Source organism: Podarcis gaigeae, assembly GCF_964106915.1.
Source record: "Podarcis gaigeae genome assembly, chromosome: 6".
In the NCBI taxonomy this organism is placed as follows: Eukaryota; Metazoa; Chordata; class Lepidosauria; order Squamata; family Lacertidae; genus Podarcis; species Podarcis gaigeae.
This window is the reverse complement of record NC_139682.1, coordinates 13650746-13674097: the sequence shown is the minus strand read 5'-3', so window position 1 is coordinate 13674097 and position 23352 is coordinate 13650746. Positions and strand designations below refer to the sequence as shown.

The following is a 23352-nucleotide window of genomic DNA, read 5'->3' as shown; positions in this document are numbered from 1 at the left end:
TAAGAGCAGTTAGGCTTCTGTAATGTACTTCAGTCAATATGCCTACCAAGGTGGTTTACAACAAGGATGAAAGCATTTTACACATTTAAAATCACAGCAGACCACTCCACATCTTTGATCAATTGAAATCTTGGCAAACTGCAATGCCCCAATGGTGCAAAAGTGACCATACATTGAATAAAGCCTTACAAAGGAGCCATCGCACAGGAAAATATACCTGAGAAGGAAAGGTTGTGTCCTTCATTGATGTAGGCATTCACATCACAGCTACGATGACTTTGACGCTGCAAAAGGAGAGTACTCTGAAAGCTTCCATTTGTCACATAAACCTCCTGAGCAGGGGGAAAGGAAAAAAAAAAGGTTGAAAATTTTGATTTTGTACAACAGAGGTTTCACAAAGTCCGGGCTCAAAGTTGCATGAATACCATAATCCCAAGTGTGGAGAATTTCCAGAGGTACCACTTACTTTGAACAGGAAATGCATCACATTTTGTAGTGTTGGATCTCTACACGATGGCCCCATAGCCACACACACAAGTGCAGACACACATATTAATGTGGAAATGGCAGTGATGGACTTTGGGTCTCACATTTCAGGGGCGCCCAGTGTGATGTTAAAGTTCAGCACCCTCTCACGCTCCATTCTAAATAGTAGCAACTCCCTGAGGCGTCCCCAAGGTTCTGCACCCAGTGCAACCAAACTGGTCGTGCTTCCCTAAATCCACCTCCCAAAATGGGATGGAATTGAGTCATCATTAAATACATGTGAAATTGACATGGGCTGGAGAAAAACTGGTCCATCCAACAAAAGCATCAATATACAGCCAAAATCCAATCAGAAAACAGACAGGCATCCCAGACCTCGAGAGATACAGCTGGCTGTGATGGCCTGGGATTCCGATTCAGAGGCTGAACCAGAGGAATCCCAGCCTGCACAGGAGTCCCCGCCTCCAGGGCCGGCTGAACTGGGGCAAGGCCTAGATTCTGAGGAGCCTGCACCTGTGTCAGATCCTCAGGAGCAGACACCAGGTGAAACCATTCTGGCCACAGAGATGCTTGAGGACTCAGTGTCTACAGATGAGCCTCCTCCGGGGCCCAGTAACCCTTCGGCCTCTCCTGAACTGCAGAGGCTTAGGGCAGAGAGGCGAAGGGAACTGGTTGCTCCCAGGAGGAGTGCTCGCCTTAAGGCCAGAGGAGGCGGGGCTCCAGGGGGCCGGGACCGCCCCTGCCCCTAGAAGAAGATAAAGGTCAGTCAGCCCGGTCCCAGGTTGCGGGAGCAACGTCGTTGTTGGCTTCAGACCTTCCAGTGTTCCTGTTCCCTGCCCGGCCTCCTGCTCCTGACCTTCCAGCGTTTCTGTTCCCTGCCTGGCCTCCTGCTTCTGACCTTCCAGCGTTCCTGTTCCCCGCCCGGCTCCCTGTTTCGGACCTCGCCTCTCATCTTGTGAACTCGGACTACGGTAACGGTACCTTCCCCCCGGGACCAGCACAGTTTGCTCCCGCCACCTCCCGCACTCCCCCTTTGTTGGGGTGCGTTCGGGAAGAGCCAGAAGCCATGGCCAACCAAGCGGCTACGCTGCTGGCAATAGCCCAGGAGAACCAGGCCTTGACTCACACCGTGCAGCAGCTCAGCAACGCGGTTACGGCACTTCAGCAGCGCTTGGATGCCCTACCGGCTCCTGGGGCCGATGCCCCGGCTTCTGGCAAGTACCCAGTGGCTTTGCCTGAGAAATTTGATGGGGCCCCGGCCAGTTTTCCCATGTTCCTCGCCCAGGCCAAGTTGTACATTCAGGGGCGAGCCCGGAACTTCCCTGACGACCGCACCAAGGTGCACTTTTTAATCAGTTTGTTAAAGGACCAGGCGGCCAAGTGGGTTTGCCACTGCTCCGGCAAGACTCTCCTTTGCTAACGGACTATGTGGGGTTTTGTAACCACTTAGAGACTGTGTTTGGTAACCCTCTGAAGGAGAGCCAAGCCAATCGGGCGATTCGTCGGTTGAAGCACGACAAGTCCACAGCCGCCGCCTACGCCACAGAATTTCAGCTGTTGGCACAAGACTTGTCTTGGAATGACTCTGCACTACGGGACCAGTATCTTGAGGGACTGTCGGACGAGATAGTGGACCAGTTGGCCATGATGGATCGTCCCACCACGCTGGACGCCCTCATTCAGCGGAGCCTGCAGATAGACGATCGGTTGGAGGACCGTCGCCAGGCCCGGGATCGCCAGCACTCCCGGCTCCTAGCGCCAGTCCTTCCCAGCAGGTCCACGTCCACAGCCGAGTTGCCAGTCAAGCCAACGCAGCTCGGGGCTGCGCGACCTCGCCTCTCCCCCTCGGAGAAGTCGCGGCGTCGGGAGGGGAACCTGTGTCTTTACTGCGGTGGGAGTGGACATTATGCCCGTTCCTGTCCCGAGAAGATACCAGTCGCAGGGAGACCGCCAACCTTGGTAGCCGAAGGCCCTAGCAACATGGGGTCCCAAACCATGCAAGAAGGGCCCTCACCAGTGGAATTGCGACATCTCATGGTACCGGTGCGTCTCTACCCTCCAGGTGGGCCCTGGATTCTTACCCACGCTTTGGTAGATTCGGGGGCAACCCGCTCCTATATGGACGCTGCCTTTGCCGCTCATCATCAGGTGCCACTTCAGAACAAGCCAGAACCGGTACAGGTGGAGGCAATTGACGGACGGCTCCTGCGTTCGGGTGCCGTCACTCGGGAGACCCAGCCCTTGGTCCTGTGTCTCCAGCAGCACCGGGAGGTGCGAACCTTGGACATTGCCTCCATGCCCCGGTTCCCCCAGGTGCTCTGGATGGACTGGCTGGAGGCTCACAACGTTCAGATTGACTGGGTCAAATGGACTGTGCACTTCCCAGACCCATGTTCCCATGCTCAGTCCGAGATGCTAGCAGCCGCACCCACGGAGGAGGCATCACCCACGCTCCCAGCCGTGTACCGGGACTACCAAGACGTGTTCGAGGAACAGGGGGCAGACCAGCTGCCGCCACATCAGTCTTTTGACTGCGGCATAGACCTCCAGCCCGGAGCGCCCCTACCGGTGAGTCGCTTATACTCTCTAACAGAGCCAGAGCGCGAGGCTTTGCAGGACTTCTTGCGCAAGACCCTGGAGCGTGGTTTCATTAGGCCTTCTACCTCGCCCACCGCTGCGCCAGTGCTCTTTGTTAAGAAGAAATGTGGGGAGCTCCGCCTTTGCCATGATTACCGGGCCCTGAACAAAATTACCATCCCAGACCGGTACCCCTTGCCCCTTATTTCGGAGTTGCTGGAGCGGGTGCAAGGGGCGCAGGTGTTCACCAAGCTAGACCTCCGGGGGGCCTACAATTTGATTCGGATCCGAGCCGGGGATGAGTGGAAGACAGCATTCGGGACCCAGTACGGGCAGTTCGAATACCTGGTTATGCCCTTCGGTTTGTGCAACGTGCCTGCCGTGTTCCAACGGTACATCAACCACGTGCTCCAGGACTTGCTAGACAAGTACGTGGTGGTGTACTTGGATGACATTCTGGTTTACTCCCGTGACCCGGCTCGCCATGAGGGTCATGTCCGGACCGTGCTGCAGCGCTTGCACGAGCATCGTTTGTATGCAAAGCTCAGCAAGTGCGAGTTCCATCAGCGGTCTGTGGACTTCCTTGGTCACCGGCTCTCTCCAGATGGGGTGCAGATGGATCCTGGGAAGGTGGCAGCGGTTCGAGAATGGGCGGCACCTCGGAACCGCAAGGACCTACAGCATTTCCTGGGGTTTGCCAACTATTACCGGACCTTCATTGCAGATTATGCTCATCGCACCACCCCGTTGACCCGGCTACTGCGCCCCAAGACGCCGTTTTCCTGGGACAAGGAGGCAGAGGAGGCGTTTCAGGGGTTGAAGGCCTGTTTCCAGAGAGCGCCGATCTTGCAACATCCTGACCCCTCTCGACCCTTTGTGGTGGAGACCGACGCCTCCAGTATGGCTCTCGGTGCCGTCTTGTCTCAGCAGTATGGACCTGAAGCGCCACTCTTACCCTGTGCCTTCTATTCCCGCCAGCTCCTTCCAGCGGAGCGTAACTATACTGTGTGGGAGCGGGAACTACTGGCCATCAAGGTGGCCTTTGAGGTCTGGCGCCACCATATTGAGGGGGCACGACACCCGGTGGAGGTGAGAACCGACCACCGGAACCTGGAGTACCTCCAGACCACCCACAAGCTGAACCAAAGGCAGATCCGGTGGGCGTTGTTCTTTTCCCGGTTCCAGTTCCGGATCCGCTACATCCCTAGCTCCCAAAACCAGAAGGCGGATGCCCTGTCCCGGAAACCTGAAGACAACGCAGACACGGTACAGCAGGCAGTACCCACCACGATCCTACCACCAGCTGCATTCCTGGCCACCCAGGAGGCTGAGCCACTGCAGGCTCGGGTGTGGGAACAGCAGCGGGTTGACGCTTGGGCCCAGGAACGACTCCAGGAGCTGGCTGAAGGGTCCAGCCCTCAGTATCCGGGGCTGGTCTTGCATCAGGGCCTTCTGCTGCACCATGGTCGCCTGTACATCCCGCCAGGGCCACTGCGGGCTGAGGTGGTCTAGAGGTACTCCAGGTTCCGGTGGTCGGTTCTCACCTCCACCGGGTGTCGTGCCCCCTCAATATGGTGGCGCCAGACCTCAAAGGCCACCTTGATGGCCAGTAGTTCCCGCTCCCACATGGTATAGTTACGCTCCGCTGGAAGGAGCTGGCGGGAATAGAAGGCACAGGGTAAGAGTGGCGCTTCAGGTCCATACTGCTGAGACAAGACGGCACCGAGAGCCGTACTGGAGGCGTCGGTCTCCACCACAATGGGTCTCTGGATGACCCATGATGCCCCAGCAGCGGGGCACTTTGGGCGGTATCGGACCACCCATCTGGTAAGCTGTGAGTTTTGGTGGCCCCGCCTGAAGGCTGACGTGGCTCGCTACGTTGCTGGTTGTGATGTCTGCCGGCGGGCCAAGGGCCCTACCGGGCGACCCCCCGGCCTACTTCAGTCATTGCCAGTTCCACCACGTCCTTGGCACACGGTTTCGCTGGACTTTGTAGTGGACTTACCCCCGTCTCGTGGCTGTACCTGCCTTCTAGTTTTCTCCGACCATTTCACTAAGATGGTGCACTGTGCCCCCTGCCCATCTGTACCCACAGCCAAGGAAACCGCTCAGCTGTACCTTCAGCATGTCTTCCGCCTGCATGGCCTACCTGAGCGTGCGGTGTCCGACCGGGGCGTTCAGTTCACATCCCGGTTCTGGCGAGCATTGCACCAGACCCTCGGGACAGAGGTCTGTCTCTCGTCAGCCTACCACCCACAGACCGATGGCCAGACGGAACGGGCGAACGCGGTGCTGGAGCAGTACCTCCGGTGTTACTGCAGCTACCAGCAGGATGACTGGGTCGACCACCTAGCATTGGCAGAGTTCGCCTACAACAACGCGGTGAATGCGTCCACCCAGCAGACCCCGTTCCAGGCCAGTTACGGTTATCATCCACGGCTGTTTCCAGATGTGCTGCCGGCATCCGCGGTCCCTGCGGTGACGGAGTGGCTTCAGGAGCTCCAGTCCCAGCAACAGCTTTTGATGGAGCAACTGCACCAGGCCAAGGAGGCGTACAAGGCTCAGGCCGACCGCCACCGCCAGGTGGGGCCGGAACTTCACGTCGGTGACCTGGTATGGCTTTCCACTCGCCACCTCCACCCCTCTCGACCTTCGTGGAAGTTGGACGCCCGTTTCACCGGCCCGTTTCCTATCGTGGACCAAGTCTCACCTGTGGCATTCCGTCTCCGGTTGCCCGCAACCCTGAAGGTTCACCCGGTCTTCCACAGGTCCGTTCTGAGTCCGGTGGCCCCACCCGATGAGTTCCACCCGAACCGTCCCCAACCGCAGCCAGTTTTGGTTCAGGGAGAGCCTGAGTACGAGGTGGAACGCATTCTGGACTCCCGATACCGCAGGGGAAAGCTGCAGTATCTCATGGACTGGAAGGGGTATGGACCGGAGGACCGTTCCTGGGAACCAGCGGCCAACGTCCACGCGCCTGCCTGCCTCCAAGAGTTCCATGCGGCGTACCCCGGCAAGCCGGGTCCGGACCCTCGATTGAGGGGGGGCCTGGGAGGGGGGATCCCATCAGGCCTGGGATTCCGATTCAGAGGCTGAACCAGAGGAATCCCAGCCTGCACAGGAGTCCCCGCCTCCAGGGCCGGCTGAACTGGGGCAAGGCCTAGATTCTGAGGAGCCTGCACCTGTGTCAGATCCTCAGGAGCAGGCACCTGGTGAAACCATTCTGGCCCCAGAGGTGCTTGAGGACTCAGTGTCTACAGGTGAGCCTCCTCCGGGGCCCAGTAACCCTTCGGCCTCTCCTGAACTGCAGAGGCTTAGGGCAGAGAGGCGAAGGGAACTGGTTGCTCCCAGGAGGAGTGCTCGCCTTAAGGCCAGAGGAGGCGGGGCTCCAGGGGGCCAGGACCGCCCCTGCCCCTAGAAGAAGATAAAGGTCAGTCAGCCCGGTCCCAGCTTGCGGGAGTAACGTCGTTGTTGGCTTCAGACCTTCCAGCGTTCCTGTTCCCTGCCTGGCCTCCTGCTCCTGACCTTCCAGCGTTCCTGTTCCCTGCCCGGCCTTCTGTTTCGACCTTCCAGCGTTCCTGTTCCCCGCCCGGCTCCCTGTTTCGGACCTCGCCTCTCATCTTGTGAACTTGGACTACGGTAACGGTACCTTCCTCTCGGGACCAGCACACTGGCAATGCATGTCGTATTTGACTCTATCCCATACCTTAGGAGGCAGAGCCCATCGCTGGAGCATCAGGACCAGAGTGTAATAGAGGACAAGAAGGGCAAGAGGATTCAGAGCCACCGGCCAGCTGAGCTGGGGATGAACGTGGAGCTTCCAGGGCACAGTGATGTTTGTCTTAATAAGTGGCACTAAGCCCAGGACCCTAGAGAAATGGAGAAAATGGTGAAGAGCTTGCTGCTACTTGATCTTTGTGGAAACAGGAGAGGAAAAACAATAATGCTAAAGAAAGACTAATTTACCTGTAGCAGCCAACTCCTAGGGGCTGAGGTCCCTTTGGTCCCCCCCCAATAAAATATTTGAAGCGGCAGCCCCCCCAAGTTGATGGGCACCCCTGATCATCACCAAATAAGTGCAGCATCACTTGTGTGAATGGGGCATCATATAGATCAAGACCCCAGGCAGAACTTTAATTTCACTGGAAAATAATAATAATAATAATAATAATAATAATAATAATAATAATATATTTGTACCCCACCCATTTGGCTGGATTTCCCCAGCCACTCTGGGCAGCTTACAGTACATATAAAAACATAGTAAAACCTCAAACATTAAACACCTCCCGATACAGGGCTGCCTTCAGATGTTTTCTAAAAATCAGATAGTTGTTCATTTCCTTAACATTAGATAACGGGAGGGCGTTCCACAGGCAGGGTGCAGGAACTGCTGCCATTGGTGCTTGAATGGAAGGATCTGATCAAATTGAAAGGCACTTTGATCCAACAGAGGGAGGCTTCCACCAGCAAAATAGGGAGGGAAATTATTTATGCTGTGTCCAGGACAGCTGTTTACAGGTCCATCTGGTACGCAGGCTGAGACCCTATCTGCCCGCAAACTGTCTTGCCAGAGTGGTGCATGCTCTAGTTATCTCCCGCTTGGACTACTGCAATGTGCTCTACGTGGGGCTACATTTGAAGGTGACCTGGAAACTACAACTAATGCAGAATGCGGCAGCTAGACTGGTGACTGGGAGTGGCTGCCAGGACCATATAACACCAGTCTTGAAAGACCTACACTGGCTCCCAGTATGTTTCCAAGCACAATTCAAAGTGTTGGTGCCGACCTTTAAGGCCCTAAATGGCCTAGGTCCAGTATACCTGAAGGAACATTTCCACCCCCATTGTTCTGCCCGGACACTGAGGTCTAGCGCCGAGGGCCTTCTGGTGGTTCCCTCGCTGTGAGAAGCCAAGTTACAGGGAACCAGGCAGAGGGCCTTCTCGGTAGTGGCGCCCGCCCTGTGGAACGCCCTCCCACCAGGTGTCAAAGAGAAGAACAACTACCAGACTTTTAGAAGACATCTACGCTGATTCCACCTTTTCCTTGCAGCTGCCCCCTAATCTGTTCCAGGGGGCTGGGGGACCCTTCGGAACAATGTGCGGAGTGGGGAGATGCAGGGGGAGGGAGAATCATGGCAGATAAGCCTATGTTCTATCTTCATCATCAGAGGCAGCATGGCCCTGTGTACTAGTTTCTGAGAGGCACAAGTAGGAAGAGTGCTGTTGTGCTCTGAGTTTTCCATAACCACCTGTGAGAACATGATGCTGGACTTGATGGTTTAATCCAGGAGGGCTCTTATTTTTTTGATTGGTTATAACTGGAGGGAACACTAGTGCATATAATCATCAGTTCTTAACCGGAACCAAGGTCTGCTGTGCTTTCTCTTACATACCATCTTCTTCAGCATGTGAGTTTGATCTTTTTACCTGGCATAAATGTCTTCAGGAGGAACCAGGTCCTGGAAGTACGGCAGCTGGTACAGGTAAAAAGCACCTAGGTGCCCTGCACTGAATATTGCAACCAAAACACACAAACTGTTGAAGGCAACTGGGCTGATTGGCCGATGGCAAGACCACCAGGAGCACAGGCCTAGGAAGATGAAGAAATAAACTGCAGAAGTTGCCGAAGGTAGGATGATGCCTATGGATAAAGAAACGAAATGCAAAATTTCAGGTATGCATGGAAAACTGGGTTTGGCTGCGTATGCAGCATGCATTTAAAGTGCATGTAATTCTCCCAAAGAATCATGGGCAATGTCATCTGTTAAGGGGTGGGAGGGAATTTCAGTTCTATGAGGGGTAAACTATAGTTCTTGGGATTCTTTAGGGGAAGTCATATGCTTTAAATGTATGCATCCTTTGTCTCTGGCAGACTTACGACAATTTAGAACAGGAAGCTGCAGTCCCTCTCACATATTAAACATTTGTTGATAAAAACCGGAGAATATTACTAGAGGAGCATGCATGCACTGGAGAACTCTTGAGAGACAACTTGCACATCTGAATGGCCCATCAGGGAGGGAAATGTCACAGGTGGAGACTGACACACATCACCTTGCATTACTCCCCCCCCCCCTCAGTAGAGTCCAGTTCAGCCATTCAGCTGTCAGTCATGAAACGCACAGTAAAATAGTGCAGAACGTTTCTACCTGCTAAGCCCAACAGAAGCACGACGGCCAATTTTCCAGCACTGCTGAATAGACCTTCACAAAGGATCCTCAAGGCCGCTAGGAACAAAGTGAGTTTCAGAAGGAATCTTTGTTGGCCGTTCTCCAGATTATCCTGCCCAGGTGAACCTTCCATTTCCTCGTCATCAGTATTGTCAGTTTCTGCTTCAGATTCCTGCAGATCCAGAAACAATGAAATAAGAATCAATTCATAGCTGGGATAGCTCAGTCAGTAGAGATCTGGGGCCCAGAGCAAAAATCTTGGGAGTTAGGCCCACTTGACTGCCCGCTAATAATGTCTCTGGTTCTGAGACATCATAATGTAAGTATTTTGTCCTGCAGCACGGATATTGTTCTGATACTCTAGCAATCCCTTCGATGGTTCACTTGGAACAAAAGCATGGTGTGCCCACAATGCTGTTTCACCTAGTTATCACGGTTGTTCTTCAAACTGCCAAAGTGTTCGATGTCCCTAAATAGATGAAGGCGATTGCTAGAAGAGAGATAAGCTCATCCTGAGTCTTTTGCAACCCGGTTTATGTCATGCTTCAGCCTAATGAATGAGCAACCTCGCTGAAGACAAAGATATGAAAGCTCAGAATACAAAGCCTGGAAGTCGGTGCAAATAATCCATAATTAAATATTTCTCAGTCTGCGGCTCATCGTGCAAGATTAATGCATTCCAACTGGTTGTCCCTGCTGAGAGGGATAAAGGAAAGCACACATCATAACTCGGGAGCTTAAGAAGATCCCTGCAGGTCTATGTAGCCTAGCATCCTGTTCTCCCAGTGGTCGACCATATGTGGGAGACACCCTTCTATGTCCTCTCCTAGTAACAATCCCTTTGTTTCAATACATCCAGCAGCTGATGTGATCCAGAAATAGGTAGTGTGGGGAGAGGAAATGTACTATAATCTAATAACATAGTCCTGCTGGAGCAGACCAAAGACTAGATAGTCTAGCATCCTGTTCTCCCAGTGGTGAACCTGATGTATGCAAGAGGATTTGTGATCGCTCTCTCCCCACATGTGATTCCCAGGAACTGGAAAATGTTCAGCCTCTGGCAGTGTAGGCAGTTCCTTCATTCCTAGGGTACCCCTGCCCGTACGGGCCAGTCGTGAACGACTCTAGGGTTGCGCGCTCATCTCGCTCAAGAGGCCAGGAGCCGGCGCCGTCTGAAGACACTTCCGGGTCACGTGGCCAGTGTGACTAAGCTGCACTGGCAAGCCAGCACCAGCGCCGCACACGGAAACGCCGCTTACCTTCCCGCTATAAAGCGGTACCTATTTATCTACTTGCACTTAGGGGTGCTTTTGAACCTCCGACCTTACGATCAGTCCCTTCCTTCATTCCTAGTAGCCATCAAAAACATTATCCTCCATATATTTTGCCTAATCCTCTTTTTAAAGTCCGCCAAACTTGTGGCCATCCCTATATCAGGTGAGAGCAAATTTACCATGTGCTGCGTGAAGTCTTTCGTCTGCCCTGAATCTTCTAACATTCAGCATTGTTCCAGAATTACGAAAGAGGGTGGAAAATATGCACCCTTTACCACTTTCTTATGCACCTCTATCACATCCCCCCTTACTTGTCTTTTTTTTCTAAACCAAAAAGTCCCAAATATTATAATTTTTCTCCGTAGGTGAATTGCTCCTAACCCTGGATCATTTTGGTTGCCCTTTTCTGAAATTTAGCTTAAGAACATATGTATATAGTTAGGGTTTCTCCCACTAAGCAGATAGAAAAAACTATTTAAATTGTTTAAACCTTGGTCTATTGTTAGCTCAGAAATGAAATATTTGAAGAGTGGTATGCTTAATCTAGCCCATAATTCATTTATGCATTTAATGTGTTGTGTAAATGCATTTATATATTATGTATGTTTCTGCTGGGTTTTGTTTCTCATATTACATAATAACTCAAAATAATAATAAAAAGGGAAAGCACTTGTTCTTCCCCCTTGCAATCCTTATTCATATGCTACAAGGCCAAGAAATTTGAACGCAGGTCTACATAATTACCATTTCCTCTTCCATCTCTTCTTCTTCATTGCAAGGAAACAGGTCTTGGTTCCTTGGATGAAGCTGGGCTTTTCGGTTGAGAAGCTTGACCATCTTCTTGCAAAGTTGTGTGATTGTGAGACTGGTGAGAAACATTCCAATATCAGGAGCCAAAAGACAAATGATGTTCCAAGCATTGAGATTGCTAAACCTAAAGAAAAGAAGGTGCACAGGGTTAAAGGCTTTGCATTCAAGAAGGGCAAAGTTCCCTGAATCTGCCACACATTCAGTGCTCCGTATCTTGTTTAGATATCACTTTGGGGAAACATGCCCCCATCCACAAAGTTCCTCCAACATGGTGTACAATAGTTAATCAATATGCAATGCATAAAAATGAAAACGTAAGATAAAAATTAAGTCTTACCTCGGAAAACCAAAGTGGCACAGCACTTTCTCCCATAAGAAATCTTTTTTAAAAAGGAAAAGAACCATAGTTATAGACTCAGTGGGGTGGTCAAGTTTGCTGATGATAGCACATTGTTCAGGGTGGTAGAAACAAAAGCATCTCTCTAATCTAAACTGGGTGAATGGGTATTAAAATGGGGAACACAATTCAACACAGGCAAATGTAAAATGCAAAAACCTAACTTCCCAGTTGCTGCAAATTACAGATGGGCAGAATATTGCAATAGCATCTTTCTTAAATCATTCCTATATGATGTTGAGCAGACATTACCATTAGGTGGTAGGTAATAGAAAACAATCTGAAAAGCTGCTTGAACCGCAAGGAAAATGAAGCTAGTGTAGGTGATCGCGCTAAGCATCTGCCCAGTGGACCCTGAAAAATAAAAATGTAGACTTTATTTTCATGGACCCCACCACCAAAAGAGAGAGCATAGGAAAATTTAAAAGGCCACCTCTGCCTTTTCTGGTGGCATTTTTTGAGGGGAAACGGAGAAATGTTGGAGGGTATGGAACTCCACTCCAGGAACTTTTGCAAGTTCTTAGGGTACAGGCCGGTCCTACCGTTAGGCAGAGTGAAGTGGCCACCTCAGGTGGCAGACACTGGGGTACCAAGAGTGGCAGCAAAATGTTGAGGGTGGGCAGAGCTATGTGTGCACCCTCTAAGCTAGATCTTTCTTCTCAGGGGAGGTAGAGAATTCTGTCCTATCACCAGTGCTCAAGCAAAATTCAAATGCCACTCTGGTAGGCCTCTCTGTATGTGGAAATGGAGGGAGGGCATCAAAACGTTTTGTGTTGGCCCCACTAGCGTGGCTGTGTCCCTACTTCATGGAGTACAGTCCTCTGATTGAAGATGTCCTCTCTTTGAAGAGCTGCCTGTCTGGAACAAGTATTCTTGGTTTGTTTGTTTTTTGATTATGTATTTTGTGTTTTTATATTGTGAACCGCCCTGAGACATGTGGGTATATACAAATCTAATAAATAATAATAATAATAATGGTTTAAACAGGGCTATTTTTCAGCCGCTGGAACTCAGTTCTGGCACCTCTCAGGTGGGCGCCATTGCCATTATAAGAGAAGAAGGGAGGCCTTCATGGCGAGTTCCAGCACCTCTTTTTCTAGAAAAATAGTACTGGGTTTAAAGATGAATAACCCCAGGAAGGGAGTGCAATGAGGGCCTTCAAACTGCCTGTTAACTGTTAAGTTGTGGGTGAACATATCAGACAACACAGTGATTCTTCAAACAGCTCTTTATTATTCACAGGCCAGAACAGAACTGAACTGAAGGGTTCAGTTAGCCTACTTATATAGAGCTCCAGTACAACGTAACTGTAACAACTTTCTGTAACTATCCAATCACTGAACGTCACTTTCGATCCCTTATTTGCATATGGGGACCTGAGTAAAAACTATATACAGTATCCCCCTGCTGGCCCAGGGTGAGAACTTCAGTACGTAACACCAACAATTAGCACTTAGAAGAGCTCCCCACCCTTGATCTGAAACTTTCAGCAATTTGCCTACCTTTCATGGTGACAGCATTTGGTTTGGGGAACAGCGGCAGGAGCAGCAAGAAGAAGAGATAGACCACAGAAAGCCCATTGTATCTGAAACCTATAGCTAGGGAAACAACCGAGCGTTACATAAGAAAATCCTCAGCATGAGATGCAAGAAAGCCTCCAGCTTACCATTTAATAAATAGGAAGCTTCCTTGTTCCAAGTCAGGCTGTTTGTACATCTAGCTCAATATTTGAGTAGGAGTGGCTCTCTGGGATCTCAGGCAGAAATCTGCCCATCTCTTGCTATCTAATCCTTTTAACTGGAAGTGCCAGAAACTGAACATGAGACCTTCTGAATGCCAGCCTTGCAGACCCTCCAAGTGCCCCTATTTTCCAGGGACAGTCCCAAATTTTCTGAAGCCATCCTGGTTTCTGATTTGATCCTGGAATGTCCCCCTTTCCCTCAGGACGTCCCTATTTTCATCGGAGCAATGTTGGAGGGTATGGAGTTATGCAATCCCAGAGCCAAGGAGATAAGTAACTATGCAAATTTAGAAGACATCTTATGGTAGCCCTGTATAGGAAAGTTTTATAATGTTTTATAATGTTTTTTAATATATGTTGGAAGCTGCCCAGGGCAGCTGGAGCAACCCAGTCAGATGGGCAGGGTATAAATAATAATACAGTGGTACCTCGGGTTACAGACGCTTCAGGTTACAGACGCTTCAGGTTACAGACTCCGCTAACACAGATATAGTACCTTGGGTTAAGAACTTTGCTTCAGGATGAGAACAAAAATCATGTGGTGGCAGCAGGAGGCCCCATTAGCTAAAGTGGTACTCAGGTTAAGAACAGTTTCAGATTAAGAACGGATCTCCCGAACAAATTAAATTCTTATTACCACTGTAATACTACTACTACTACTACTACTACTACTAATAATAATAATAATAATAATAATAAATAAAACAGGACATCCCTATTTTCATTGAAGGAATGTTGGTAGAGCCTTGTGCTGTACACAAAGAGCCATGCAGAGCTTCCCTGAGGCCTGGGTCGGGAGTATTGCTGGAATAAAGTTATAAACTCAAATCAAAAAGCAGCTAGTCCCCGGTGGGGGCTCCCAGCCAGCTTAGCCCTTTGAGGCAAGGGGCAAGTGTATTTGGCTTCCCGCCCCTCTCCACAGGTCTGTCTACCACTGAACGATGGCCCCTCTCTGAGCGCTTTTGCCCAACATGAGCCTTGAAGCACGACACTGAGTTTAAGAGTCCATCCCAAACAGTATGGCTGGAGCTTGCCGGTCCTTTAAACATTGGCTACAACTTTCTGCAAGGCTGCAACTTAATGCTTTACATGCGAGTAAATCCCGCTGAACACAGTGAGACTGGCTCATTCTGCAGATTGCTGTTTGCACCGGTTCAGCAGTAAAATGCGGGTTTTCCCCGGGGAAGTGTCAGGACAAAAATAAACTGCTCAGATGCAAAGCTATAAAGTGTGGAGCTGTGCCTGGGAAGCCCAGTGCAGAAGGAAGTCCAGAGAGCCCTTACTTTCAGGTAAGTCTATATAGGAATGCAGCAACAGCAGCAATTGTCTGATGTCCTGTTTGTCTTAGCCCAGCATGACATTATGAATTGCTTGCTCACCTAACATATAAAGCAGCACACCTACTTCCTTCTGCTAAAATGGCTGTGCAATTTTTCTGTAAAAAATTGTAGCGTGTCTGATTTCTTTCCAAAGGAAAAATCTGTAGCGTGTCTGATTTCTTTCCAAAGGAATACATGAGTCCAATTGATATGATTTGTTTAGTTATTTATTTTAATGCCATAGCAGCTACGTATAGCAGGGTTCTATTTTGCGGCGGCAGCAGAGCACAAAAGCCGTTCAATGGGACCTTCTGCTTGGATAGCAGCAGCCCTACAGCCCTGGCTAGTCGACAACTACGGTTTCTGGATCCAATGTAACACCATAGAATGTTCTTCTCCGAAACATTTAATCCTCTAGGCATTCTTACACATCGGCTATCAGAAACTTTTAAAGCACAAGAAGCCACATCCCATAAATGTGTGAACTACAGTGATTGAAAATAAATAAATCTCCCCTCTGCAAATAATTACAAAGCAAGCAACGCAAAACTACAATATCAATTTAATTAATGCAATGGATGCAGTCCAGACAAAGCTGAGCACTTTTAACTCTCACTGATTTCTGCGGGAGAGACTTAAGTACGTGCATTTGCATCAGTTTAAAAACTGCTCACCTTTAGGTGGGATTGTGTGCAGTTGGTTGAATTGCATTCAACTGACCTAAGTTGTTCAGTTTCATTCCTGATGCAAGTCCGCTGAATTAGTGAAATTTCATTTCCTTGCACTCTCTTATTTCCCTTATAAACACGATGCAACATAAAGTCTTTAAGGCATAAGTGGAAATGTCTTACCTGCTGCCAAGGGGAGTGACAGACCTAATCTGAAAATTAACCCACAGGCTAAACTATTTGCCATGGTCTCCTCTGTCCAGCATCAGGACTGGGATATCAGCAAAGTAGGTTGCAGCTACTGCCCCAGCCTTCTGACCCAATGGCTAAAGGAAACTGCGCCGAGCTTTTAAACTCTCATTCCAAATATGGTCAGCCTACCAATCAATGGCTCTGTATTAATTTTTTACAAAAAGTAATACGAAAACTGGTGAATCTCCAGTAATCTTCATGTTCTGTAAAATGGGAAGTATTGATCTACCTGGGTTTTCTCCTCCTCCCCCCTCCCACACACTTGAATCCTAATTTTCCTTTGCAGCTGAGCAAGTAGGTTGGTGCTTGGCTTTCAGGCATCCATCTCCTTCCCCAAGTTTCCCTTACTTGTCTGTTTTCCAGATCAAAGTAACCCGTCAGAAGAGAATCAGCCTTCAATCAGCAGTTAGGAATTTGATCTGTTGTTGCTTTTTCCTTCGGTGTGAAACTCCTTTAGCCACTGAATGTATAACTCTCAGGAATGATCACAAAGCTTTAGTTCCAAGCTGTGTTTTAGTTGCAAACCACGAAGGGTCTTGCTGGCACGTGATGAGGTTGTTTGTTGAAAGTCTCCATCCACTTCGTAAATGTTAATCTGATGCAAAATATGTTAACAATCGTCCCTGGTAAGTGTACGTAAAGCCTTAAATGGCTCACAACCACAATAACTCAAAGACCACCTCTACCCATATGAACTGCCCCAGACCTTGCAGTCATCACCTGAAGCCCCTTTTTGTGTGTCTGCTCCATGAGAGGTCTGAAGGGTGACAACACAAGAACAGGGTCTTTTCTGCAGTGGCTCCCTGTTTGTCAAATGCTCTCCCCTGGGAGTCTTATATGGCACTTTCATTTTTTTATTTTTTAAAAAAAATATTTTGAATTTTCATTTTACAAACATCAAATAAAAATAGAAAACTATCTACCTATCTCTTTCTCTCTCTCTCTCTCTCTCTCTCTATATATATATATACCCCCTTTGACTTCCCTCCCCTCCTTTATGGATCCTTATGTTATATTTTTTTTCTCCTCCATCTCCTTTATAATTCTAGTTATTTAAAAATCCTTGAATATTCCTTAGTTCAAATTTTTAACCACAAGTTTTAAATCAATCCTGCCAATTAATTTAATTATTTACAATAGTTTTTCAAATAAATTACTGTATATATTTTCCCCATTCTTTATTAACAATTGATTCTTCCTGATTTCTAATTCTTCCTGTTAGTTTTACCATTTCAGCGTAGTCTTCATTACATATCTTTAGCTGCAGACAAAGCATTCTTCTTCTCCCAGGCCTTTGGCTAATTAAGCCAGGCATAGGCAAACTCCGGCCCTCCAGATGTTTGGGACTACTGACGTTTTGGCAGGAAGACTCAAAAGAGTTTTAAATGAGATAATTCATAAAGACCAGGCAGGCTTTCTCCCAGGAAGACACTTGTTTGCTAATACAAGGAACATTATTGACATTTTGGAACTTTTGCAAACAAATATTAACACTAAAGCAGTTTTAATTTTTATAGACGCGGAGAAGGCCTTCGATAACATCTCTTGGAAATTTATGAAGGGGAATTTAAAAGAAATGGGAGTGGGGCGGGGTTTTGAAAATGGGATTGATGCGATTTACTCAGAACAAAAGGCAAAACTGATAGTTAACAATGTGGTTACAGAAGAGTTTAAGATTGAAAAAGGGACACGACAAGGCTGCCCGATTTCCCCCTTGTTGTTTATTTCTGTCCTGGAGGTGCTCTTGAACTTGATTAGAGGGGACCGGTTGGTGCAAGGGATTCAGATCGGAGCGAAACAATATAAACTTAAAGCTTTTGCAGATGACCTTGTTTTGACATTGCAAGAGCCAGAATCTAGCACAAAAAGAGTGTTACAATTGATTCAGGACTTTGGTCGGGTAGCGGGCTTCAAACTAAATAAACAGAAAACTAAGGTGTTGGGAAAAAACTTGACAGATGCAGAGTCAGAACGGTTTCAGAGAGAAACAGAACTAACTGTGGTTAAAAAAGTAAAGTACCTAGGGGTAAACATAACAGCAAAAAATCTGAGTCTATTTAAGGACAATTATGAAAAATGTTGGTCTGAAATTAAGAGAGACTTGGACAGTTGGTCAAAATTGAAGCTTTCTTTGCTAGGCCGAATTGCTGCTATTAAGATGAATGTATTGCCTAAGATGTTGTTTTTGTTTCAAACATTGCAAATTGTGGACAAGACGGAGTGTTTCAGGAAGTGGCAGAGAGATATTTCTAAATTTGTCTGGCAGGGCAAAAAGCCCAGAATTAAGTTTAAGATATTAACTGATGCGAAAGAAAGAGGGGGCTTTGCCCTGCCAGACTTAAGGTTGTACTATGAAGCCGCAGCTTTCTGCTGGCTAAAAGACTGGCTATTTCTAGAGGACACTGATGTTTTAGATCTGGAAGGTTTTAACAATGCATTTGGTTGGCATGCATACTTATGGTATGATAAAGTTAAGATCAATAAGGCCTTTAAGAATCATATTGTCAGGAAAGCAGTGTTTAATGTCTGGACAAAATACAAAGACCTATTGGAAAATAAAACTCCAAGATGGCTATCACCTCTGGAGGCCAAGGCCCGAAAAAGACCCAATATGGAGGCCAAATGGCCGAAATATTGGGAAATAATAGAGAAAGAGGGTAATAATTGGAAATTGCAGAGTTTGGAAAAAATGAAAGACAAAGTGCGAGACTGGTTACACTACGCTCAGATCCAAGAAATTTTTAAAAACGATAAAAAGTTAGGATTCCAGGTGGAGAAATCGAAGTTGGAAACAGAATTGTTAGAACCTAAGACCAAAGTACTCTCAAGAATGTATAACTTGCTGTTGAAATGGAATACACAAGATGAAATGGTTAAGTCGGCCATGATAAAGTGGGCACAGGATATTGGGCATAATATTATGTTTGAGGATTGGGAAAGGTTGTGGACCACGGGGATGAACTTCACGGCATGTAATGCTCTGAAGGAAAATGTAATGAAAATGATATATAGGTGGTACATGACCCCAGTTAAACTTGCCAAAATATGCCATGTGCCAGACAATAAATGTTGGAAATGTAAGGAAAATGAAGGAACATTCTTTCACCTCTGGTGGACTTGTCCCAGGGTGAAGGTCTTCTGGGAAATGATATATAATGAGCTGAAAAAGGTATTTAAGTATACCTTCCTTAAGAAACCAGAGGCCTTCCTCTTGGGCATTGTCGGCCAGATGGTGCCAAAGAAGGATCGAACATTCTTTTTGTACGCAACAGCAGCAGCAAGGATACTTATCACTAAGAAGTGGAAAACTCAAGATCTACCCACGCTGGAAGAATGGCAGATGCAGCTGATGGACTATATGCAACTGGCTGAGATGACTGGCAGAATTCGAGACCTGGGAGAAGAGAGGGTTGAAGAAGATTGGAGGAAATTTAAGACTTATTTACAAAAATATTGTGATTTGGTGGAAAGTTAAGTAGGATGTTTGATCATAAATAATTGGCCACCACAAAATCGGATTGGAATGGGATGTAAAGTGAGATTAAGAGAAATAAATTTGCAGAGGACTATATTTAAATAAGCGGTTATAAAATTTGCAAACTAGATGATAAATTGCATGGAAAAAATTTATGATGATGAAAATGGCAGCGGGAGATGTGAGGAAGTCCAAAGAAGTTATGAAACTCTGTTGAGATAAAAGCAAGGTTGTTTATTGTCAGATGTTTGGGACTACAATTCCCATTATCCCCAGCTAACAGGACCAGTGCTGGAGGGCCGGAGTCTGCCTATGCCTGAATTAAACAATCTATGCTCTTTTATACGGAGTGTGTGTGTGTGTGTGTGTGTGTGTGTTGATTTATCTGTTCTTCTGCTGTTATGTTGTGTTATGTCATGTTACGATATGTGTTTTTGTCTTTTTATACTGTAAACCAGGCTTCCTCAACCTCAGCCCTCCAGATGTTTTTGGCCTATAACTCCCATGATCCCTAGCTAGCAGGACCAGTGGTCAGGGATGATGGGAACTGTAGTCTCAAAACATCTGGAAGGCAAGGTTGAGGAAGCCTGCTGTAAACCATCCTACGCTCCTCGGATGAAGAGCAGTATCTAAATTTAATAAACAAATAAATGGCACAGTAGACAGGACATTCGTCCAGTGCTTAAAAGCTTGCAGGGTCTGCCCATATGTTGCCAGGACAAGTTCAAGGTTCTTGCATTAATTTACAAGCCCTTAATCCAGGATACCCTAAGAACTGATCAATTCCTTGCATCTCCCCTGCCCTATCTCTGATTTCTCTGGGAGAATCTCCCAGGGTACAGATGCTCAATTTATATGCACCTGGAGCTGTGTGTTCAGTATCGTGGACCCAATTCTCTGAAACTCCCTCCCAGATGAGAACAGGCCCCTCCCCCGCATCCTGTTGACTTTCCAGTACCTAGTGAAGACCTTTTCCAGCAATCTTTTAAAGTATGTTTTCTGATCTTCTTCTTTGGCGATCGCTCGTAGCCGAGTAATATTGTCTTCCATAAACACGGTTTTAACAATGACTCCGTAAGTAACTGTGGAGGCCAATTCTGGATTCTATACATCCTTCCACAGTGGGGACATTGGGAGTTGATCACAGTGTGGATTTGCCAAGCATGCCTTCCTCTTAGCACGTTTCTCTCTTGCGTCCTGAGTTTGTGTGTCTTCAAAGTCCATGACACCTTTGGTAAAGTCTGCTCTCCAATTGGAGCGCTCACAGGCAAGTGTTTTCTGATATTGAGCTACTATTGAGTAAAAGCTAGGCTGAATACAACCTCTAACATCTTATCTCTTGCAATGGTAATTCAACACACAGGGTTCATCCACATGCCTGTTTGCCCTCCCTGGGGAAGCCCATGGTTTTGTGCTTAATCGGAACAAACAGCGCTTGGGTTTCCCATGGATTGCTGTCTGTTCCAATTTAGCACTAGAGAGCGAGTTTTCCAGGGGAAAGTGATGAGGCAAAGGCAAAACCGCCAAGACCTGTGGCAAACCACACAACCCTGTGCTTTCTAGGTGTGGGGCAAACAGAAGTGTGGATGAACCCTCTGTATCCTAAGCCCAGTGAGCGGTGGAGGTATCCCAGGCTGCCGCATGTCACTCCTAAGGTCAGAAAACAGAGGAGAATGACAGGATGGTGAAAGCAACATGTTTGCCCTCCTTCTGGCAACTGTCATGGGCACTTAGAGCAAGAAAGGGGAAGTTGCAACCCTCAAGACATTGCTAGACTACAGTTCTCATCATCCCTGACCATTGGCTGTAGCTGGGGCTGATGGGAGTTGGAACCCAACAACGTATGGGAGCTACACATTCTCCTCCCCAGACTTGCGGTAGATGATCAACACAAAGGTAGAAAAGGCACATTACTTCCCCTTTGCTGATGCTGAACCCCCACATTGTCATCTTCTGAGCCTGGTGAGGCACCAGTAATGATCAAAATTGCATTTCAGGCTCTCGGTTGCCTGCTTCTATTTCTCAGTGAAGGAGTGTAGTAAAGGATGGCTAAATCGGTCAGTTTTTGCTTCTCTCGCTTTCTCTTTTTTCTGTTCTTAAGTTCAGTTCATCACATTTCTGCATCATCACAAGAACCAGTCAGCATTTTGGGGTGCATTTTCCCTAATTTCTGCACACAATTTTGCCCAAGATAATGCCTTTCTGTATTTTATTTTCACTAATATATGTACTCACACACACATTATTTGACTGGAGAACTGTACAGCTAATTTTGTGAGAACTGTTTCTTGAAGTATAGCTGTGTTTTGGTCCAACACATTGTTTCAGAAACTGCAAATTAAGTATCTTCGTATTAAAATGTGAATTGGGCTGGATTTCCCCCCACCCCACCCCTAAGTGCTTGCTCTCCCCACACAGAGACAGTTAAATCGCCCTCTCCTTTGTCTTGCTGTCTTTCTATCTGCTGCTATTACCAGCACCCTCATTTTCCATTTCGAAATGTGCTTTTTCCTTCCATATCAATTACATCCTAAGTGCTATACTTCTCAGGCTGACAAAGGGTGAATGTGATGACTTGCACTGTTTTGCTGATGGGTATTTTTAAATATGCATTTCCTTTATCGAAAGATGCTTTCCACCGAAACTGTTGCTGCCAAGGTAGATATTTCCATGTCAGTGATCTTTTGGAACAGACATTGTGTACTCTTTGGAGCCTTCACACTAAATAGACAGGGTTGTGAGACTGGCCCTTAAGGAACATCAATACCGTTTATTTATTTAACTGTATTTAACTTCTGTTTGTTTGTTTGTTTGTTTGTTTGTTTGTTTAAGTTATATTCCGCCTTTTATCCAAGGTGCTCAAGGAGGCATACATGATTCTCCCCTTCCTCATTTATTTCAGAACAATTACATAGTCTTCTTCTTCTTCGGCGATCACTCGTAGCCGAGTAAGATTGTCTTCCATAAACACGGTTTTAACAATGAGTCCGTAAGTGACTGTGGAGGCCAATTCTGGACCCACACGTCCTTCCACAGTGGGGACATTGGTTTCTGGGCAGGAGTTGATCACGGTGTGGATTTGCCAAGCGTGCCCTCCTCTTAGCACATTTCTCCCTTGTGTCCTGAGTTCAAGTGTCTTCAAGGCCCATGACACCTTTGGTCAAGGCTGTTCTCCAATTGGAACACTTGCAGGCAAGTGTTTCCCAATTGTTAGTGTTTATACTACATTTTTAAAAATTTGCCTTGAGACAATCTTTAAACCTCTTTTGTTGACCACCAGGATTACGCTTTCCATTTTTAAGTTCAGAATAGAGTAGTTGCTTTGGAAGGCAATAATCAGGCATCCGCACAACATGACCAGTCCAACGAAGTTGATGTTGAAGAATCATTGCTTCAACACTCATGATCTTTGCTTCTTCCAGTACCCTTCCTCATTTATTTCAGAACAATTACTATACATATTACAGTAATACTAACGACGGATCACTGGAATGCTTTCCAGCCTTAGACAAGACTTTTTTATGATCTGTTTCCATTCTTGGGCAGTTGCTCATCGGTCAGGAAAATTGTCTGCGGTTCTTATTCCCTCTTCTTCTTCTTCTTCTTCCTCCTCCTCCACCACCTTTACTGGATAACTCAGGGAAGAAAGAATTGATAACAAAGGCCAAAGAGAGTATCTGGCTTTCTGGATACATCCCTCTGAGAGAAGTTTCCCCCTTAGGCAAACAGGAAGAAGTGAATGCAGAAATGGAGGGGAGGGGAGGGGAGGGGGAAATTCACATTGAGCAGAATTGATCTGGGTGTTCAGGAAAGGTTCAGAGGATCTCACCTACTAAAAATATCCAGCAGGGAGTTATTTTTAAAAAGAAATGCATCTGAGGGTGCTTATGCTCACACACAGAACATAGCTCCTCATTTATGCAGAGTATTATCTTTGAAAACCTGTCCTGTTTATATCAGGAGTCCCATGGCAACCCGAGATTATTAAAGGGACCACAGTATGGATCCTGACAACACATGCCACTTTGTCTGTAGGGAAGGAAAGCTGGAGCTGCTGGAGAGACAGGAAATACCTGAGCACTTTAAAGGAGTTGGGGGCGGTGGGGGAGAAGGGGACAGGATGAGGCTAGAATTTTTAACTTAAGATGGTCTCACCTTAACATAATGGCTGCAACTGAAA

General features: G+C 47.4%; 1 protein-coding gene across 1 annotated transcript in view; it reads right to left on the bottom strand.

The window, feature by feature from the left end:
- Window positions 1-23057, bottom strand: part of LOC310846936 (piezo-type mechanosensitive ion channel component 2-like) — a 73069-nt gene extending 50012 nt beyond the window's left edge. Inside the window, exons 1-9 of the mRNA XM_083744079.1 lie at window positions 23002-23057; window positions 13220-13315; window positions 11970-12071; window positions 11658-11700; window positions 11255-11444; window positions 9216-9408; window positions 8494-8707; window positions 6770-6932; window positions 218-332 (exon numbers count right to left, since the gene is read on the bottom strand). Of these exons, the coding sequence (XP_083600205.1) occupies window positions 218-332; window positions 6770-6932; window positions 8494-8707; window positions 9216-9408; window positions 11255-11444; window positions 11658-11700; window positions 11970-12071; window positions 13220-13315; window positions 23002-23047 (1162 nt within the window). The 5' untranslated portion in view covers window positions 23048-23057. The remainder of the gene's footprint in view (window positions 1-217; window positions 333-6769; window positions 6933-8493; window positions 8708-9215; window positions 9409-11254; window positions 11445-11657; window positions 11701-11969; window positions 12072-13219; window positions 13316-23001) is intronic.
- Window positions 23058-23352: the final 295 nt, after the last annotated feature.